Source organism: Amblyomma americanum, chromosome 5 (genome assembly GCF_052857255.1).
Source record: "Amblyomma americanum isolate KBUSLIRL-KWMA chromosome 5, ASM5285725v1, whole genome shotgun sequence".
NCBI classification, from domain to species: Eukaryota; Metazoa; Arthropoda; class Arachnida; order Ixodida; family Ixodidae; genus Amblyomma; species Amblyomma americanum.
The window spans coordinates 165,837,670-165,843,669 of record NC_135501.1 but is presented as its reverse complement, the minus strand read 5'-3'; the positions used below and the strand labels follow the sequence as shown (position 1 = coordinate 165,843,669).

Genomic DNA, 6,000 nt, shown 5'->3' with positions numbered 1-6,000 from the left:
CCTGCTGCAGAAAAAAAGTATTTTATTTCTTCTTCATCCCGGGAAAATGCCCTTATACTTATGCAGGTACTTTAAACAAATGGCGATTAATATTCAGAACAAGTGATTTCACAAACTGTCCAGACAGAAAGGTTTGTGTTGTAACATCTACTGATTGGTTGACAGGTAACCGGCTGAACCAAGCAAAAATTGGTCATAGAAGAGCTCTGTTTCTTTTTACGTAAAGAATGATGTATAACCACAATCTCATTTATAACCAGTGGAAGTACGATTACCATATCAAGTGTCACGTGCGTCGGAGCCGGCTTATCAATTCTAGACGAATTGCACTGACTCTGCGCAATGGAAAAATACCTGTACAACCAAAGGATAGCAAAAAAGAAAAAAATTACGACCAAGACTCAGAAAACAAGAAAGGTTCTGCACGTTCGTGAGCATGAACTGTATAAGCACAATCAACATACGCGCTTGTGATATGTGCCTAATTTAAAAAAAAATATTGCGCCAAAAAAAGATTTACAGAACATTTTGCATTTCTCTCACCATTCAACCCCTATATTCTGTGTTCATAGCCCTTAGTACGAAAAGTCCTAAAATTTCAACCAGTTTAGCAAAGAAGGCTGTAGCGAAATAGCTTTTTAAGTTTGTGGTTTAGCTTTCCACCCGGCGCCACCGTCGAAAAATGGCCTTGCGCCGCCGCCGATGAATATCAGGCGCCGCGCCGCCGACTAGAAACGATCACAACTAGAGGTGTGCGCCGACATGCCGTCGTTGTTCGTCGCTCGTGGAGAGCATCCGAGCAGCCCAAACCGGCCATCCGACGTTAGAAAATTTTAACTGCACCTCAAGTCTCAAGACTCTCATCTACTTAACTGTTGCGAATCAAGTTTGAATGAATAATGGTCCAAAAGGGAATATGAGTACATATGAAACATGAGAAGGAAGAGGTGTGTTTGTAGGCGCAGAAAAAAGAATGAAGAACACCTCTGTGCAGTGACACGGCTGTAGTAGGCAGTGCACAATGCAAAGAACAGGAGCACACTGAAGCAAGTTCCATAAAAAAAAAAAAAATTGATGCCAGTTGCATTTTTGAAACTTCAAATTTTTGCTTTTTGACAGGGCAGCCAGAGGTGCAAGTCACAGGCAGAAGAATGAAGCAGGTAGTTCACAATGCTGTATCTTGGCTCATTTTTTTTTTTACATAGCCAAGATACATTTTTTTGATCAGAGGTGCTTTGTTTAGAGTAATAGTTTAACAAAAGATATCTCTTGTCCCTTTAAATTAAGGGACCCTGAAATGGTTTCGATGGGCATATTCTAGTGCAACAGATCTGTAGAGATGGTCTTTGTGGGTATTCGAGTCAAATTTGAAAGCTCTGTGTGCACCCTGTTGTTTTAGAAATAATTTTTAAAAATCGCTGCTCGCAGTAGCTAGCAACCGATTAGGGCAACACACCCCACCGTCCCCTTCCCCGATGACGTCAGTTGGCAGACGGGGCAAGTGGAAGGTTGGCACCTCTGCCCACTGACATCATCGGGGAAGGGGATGTGCAGTAAGGTGTGCCCCCCTTAATCGGTTGCGAGCTACTGCGAGCTGCGATTTTTAAAAATTATTTCTAAAACAACAGGGTGCACGCAGAGCTTTCAAATTTGACACAAATAATACCCACAAGGACCACCTCTACAGATATGTTGCACTAGAATGTGCCCATGAAATCATTCTGAGGTCCCTTTAAATATTGCTTACAGTTTGCAATTGAGTGATATGAAATGTGCATAAACAAATCACCCACCAGGTCAAACAAAGTTGAATAGCACTTGCATACAGCAGTGATGTGTGAATAACAAGAGAACAGATTAGCTTAAGTATGTAGCACCTAAACGTTTATTTAGCACAAAACTGCACTCACTGATACATAACTGCAACCACAAAATCCAAGACATATCATAACAACACTCTCAGCAGCAAAATGACAATAACATTTGCATAGCTGCACTCGGTAACAGTTTTGCAACCTTTGACACAATGTGTATACAGCAAAGCTCTACTAACAACAAATAAAAACGAAAAACGTCCAGCAATGGCATAGTTGTTTAACAAGCAAATGCACACTACAGCACATACATTTCTAAAAGTAGTCCAGCAAAAATGTTTTTCTCTCGGTCCACATTCCTTCTAACGTGACATAGCCTAACTTGAAACAAGATATAATAATTTCTGAAATATGTTTCTTGAGTGCTTTAAAGTTTGTTACATACTTAAGCACTAAGCAACCACATTATTAGGAGGCCTAATTCTATGATTTGGAAGCACAAAAAAGGGATACGTTCAGAAGATTGTTATCGTAATCATTCTATTTGCACTGCAGTTGCAAAGTATGTGTGAAACTAAAATTCATATTTGCAGCCATTGCCCTCTCAATGCTTGCATGGCTCACCAGAAAGCATGGATACAGCTACAGATATGAAGTCATATGAACACTAAAGTGAAATCTTTTCAACATGGATAAAAAGTTAACACAGGAGGTGTTATATTAAACATTCTTACATGATGCACCAAAGAAACTAAACACAATTTAGCAATTGTCACTCTGCAGCATAAACTGAACTCTGTTTCCATTTTAGTAGCACAACAAAGCTCCAGTACCATTTTAGGTGTCTGGGCAATAGCCTTTTTTGGTGATCACACTTGACCTAAATTAATATCTTGCATTCAGTTTCATTCTGATTCAATGCCAGAGGTGCTGGAGCAAAGCAAAAAATTCAAACAATGATGGCAACCTGGAAAACAACTACTGTCTCATAGTAAAAAAAAGACCCCAATCTGTTCTGCAGATGCAACCGACAGATAGCAACCTTTTCCCCAGTACAATCAGATGTGCTCTAACTCCACATGATTTTGTGCTTTAAAGGATAATTTAAGAGTCCTTCACAAACCTCACCTGCACATACATGGCAATGACATTAGGAAAACAAGATGTGATTAGCCAAACTCTCAAATACCTAAAGTTTTAATAAATAACTGATGAAAAAAAATGTGCACTTCATTGATGCCTTGCATAACATTTGGCACTTGCACTTACGTTCTGTTTGAGTTGGAGCCATGGTGTCACTGTTAACACCTGGTGGAGGTAAAGTTGATCCCTCAAGTGGTCCATCAACTCCTCACAGCTCACTCAGATGCCACCATATCATACCATACACATAACTGATAGCTTTAAAAAGACAAGCTTAAAAGGTAAGCCTATAAAATGTTCCTAGTGTTTAAAGTGCAAGCAGTAACATCTAGTAGCCATGTCCATACCGGAGCAAACTAGTAGCAGAAATAACATCCATAGAGAAGAACCTGCTTACCTATTTGCATAAAGCTAAGGAAAAAGTGTAGCAAACGTCTCTGACGAAGCCTTCGTGGTAGCAAGCTTCCTGACACGAAGGTCAGCTTATGACCCAAGTAGGTAGCCAACGACAGATAGCTCAGGGCCATGCAGCCCACACTTATGAGAACTTTGTGTACCATTGAAAATAAATCAATGAATAAATGGTTAGAAGTGCCCATCAACTCAAAAGTGGGAGGAGAATGATGTAGGACAGTAGGTAACCATCCCCTCTGAAAACTATCTTAGGCTGATGCACCAAGCCCATAACCTACCACTGCCTAATTCACAGTTCAGAGCAGTATAAAAGTGCCTTCTCCTTGCATGGCCAACTGTTATCTTATCTCATATTGTGTGAGCCATAGCAATGTTGATTTCCTTTAAAATATGTGTTGCAATAAAAAACAGCACAAGACTGGTTCCAAAAGGACAATATACACAGGAAAAATTAGGCATGATGTGCGTCAGTGTTTCAACCGAAAGTGCTCGGGAAAAACCGCCAAAGAAATAATTCAATGAAAAAGATTTAAAACAGCTGTTTAGTGCAGAATGTGACTAATATAAAAATTGCAACCCTTTAGTGATTACACTAATCCATCTATAACATTGCGCATTATTGCTTAGCCCTTATTCTGGCTTGCCACACACGGCAGCTGGTTGCTCGAAAAGTTAATTTCGTGTCGAATCAACACAGGAGAGGAAGTGATGCAGTAGAAATTTCGCTCTCTCACCACTATTTTCCATCGTCAAGGCCTTTCACTGCTAAACACTGTTCACCTATTGGTGTCTCTTTAGTGTTGGAAATAAACTTTCCGTAACGAGTGCACGCCACCAGCCCAGCCTTTTGACAAAACACATAGCCATGGAGTGCTCACATCTGTGAACATGCATGAAAATCCCGGGACTGAATTGCTGGGTGGCCATGGAAGACGCATGAGGGCGAATTCAGACAGAATAGAACTGGGTGGCGGCCGAGGACTGAAGTTCAATCTGGCCCATCTTGAACTGAATTCGTTGTAACCACTTCAGGAAGTTGCTGCTCACAAAGGTGGCCTCTTCCCGTGTCTGCACCGGTGGAAGCCAGTCGAGGCACGCCTGCAGCCGCACCTTTAACTGGCTGGGCAACTGCAGCAGCAAGGCACATGGTATCGTTGGCCTTGCCGTCTCCAAGTAGCAGTTTGGGTTACGGACTTGTGCTATAGTATTCGTATACAACTCAAGAATGAGGCAGAAAAATTGGAGGGTACACTTAAGCTTCTCCTTAAGGGTATGGTGCAACAGCATTAATGGGCTAATGCCCATATATGTGAAATTGGTCATTCTCTACATAAGATTTGTACATCCGTGGGAGTCCTTATACCACTCTTGGCGCAGTGGGTGGTGCAGCAGGTAAGCAGTGCACCACTGCCCTGCAACCCTGCAAGAGTAGCAGCATAGGTGGGCCACCTAGATTTCTTCTCTGTGGATTTTTTGTGGATTTTTCAGGAATTTTTTGCTCACGGTCAGCGATGTTGACAACGCCAATGACGTCGGTTTTTCTCCTACACAGGCTCTTTAACGCTATCACGTTAATAATATTACACCAGCTTCTGTGCTTATATGAGTACATGCTTGTACCCAAATTACGTATGAATGCGTACAAAATTGGAGGGGACACTTAAGCACCACCTTAAGGGTGTGTCGCGATAGCATTAGTAGGTTAATGCACATATATATGAAATTGGTCATTCTGTACTTTAGATTCACAGATTCCTGGGAGTCCTCATACCACTCCCGGCACAGTGGTGCAGCGGTTAAGCAATGCTCCTCTGCCCTGTGATGGCAGGTGCTGCCACTGGTGGGGCTTGTGTGACCCACGTTGCCCTTCCCCAGCAACCTCTCGCCATCAATCATGAATAATTAACTGCCCCCTGTCACAGTGGGCAGTCTGCTAACAATCTGGTGGGCAAGTTGCGATGACGCCACAAGGTCACATGAAATAGCTGGCCCACCTAGCTTGCTTCTCTGGGGGTTTTTCAGGGATTTTTTTCTTATGGTCAACGACGGCGACACCAACAACAGATGCCGAAGATGACACCTTCTTTTCTGCAACACGGGCTCCTTAACGCTATTGCGCTAAAATTTGCCTAACAGGAGGCACTCCAATCAATAGCACAGATCTATTCTCTGACATCATGGTCAACTGCTTTTCAACTCCCACAGTCTCCAGCAGATGCACGCCAGGCAGGTGCAAGGCTTTTGACTGTGATGTGATGGCAATAGGTCGACGCCATTGGTCGAAAGGCCTCCTTTTGGGGGGAATTGGCTGCCTCGTTCTTCAATTGTATCCATTTGTAGCTTTAGTCTTTCCTGAGCTACTAACATGAGCAAAATTTTACTGTTCACCCCAGCCAACCTTAGCCAATACTCTGAAAGAAATCTGAATGCAAAGTGTCTTCAAATTGCAACTAGTGTGTCTTGAAATGTTCTGTGTGCCTGGCATGTGAGCTTTTCTTTTCGATACAGCATTTAGAATTCTTCAGTATGCACACAGAGGCACCTGACAACATTTTCAGTGTTTAGATAGTTTCATGCATTGATATACAAAATGCTAGAGTTAAATACATAACCTGCATAAGGCTAAGCA

General features: G+C 42.2%; 1 protein-coding gene across 2 annotated transcripts in view; it reads right to left on the bottom strand.

Moving 5' to 3' along the window:
• Window positions 1-1,862: 1,862 nt before the first annotated feature.
• Window positions 1,863-6,000, bottom strand: part of unc79 (UNC-79 domain-containing protein) — a 75,592-nt gene continuing 71,454 nt past the window's right edge. For both annotated transcript variants that reach the window (XM_077665693.1, XM_077665695.1), the window contains one exon: window positions 1,863-4,499. In XM_077665693.1, the coding sequence (XP_077521819.1) occupies window positions 4,320-4,499 (180 nt within the window). In that variant the 3' untranslated portion in view covers window positions 1,863-4,319. The remainder of the gene's footprint in view (window positions 4,500-6,000) is intronic.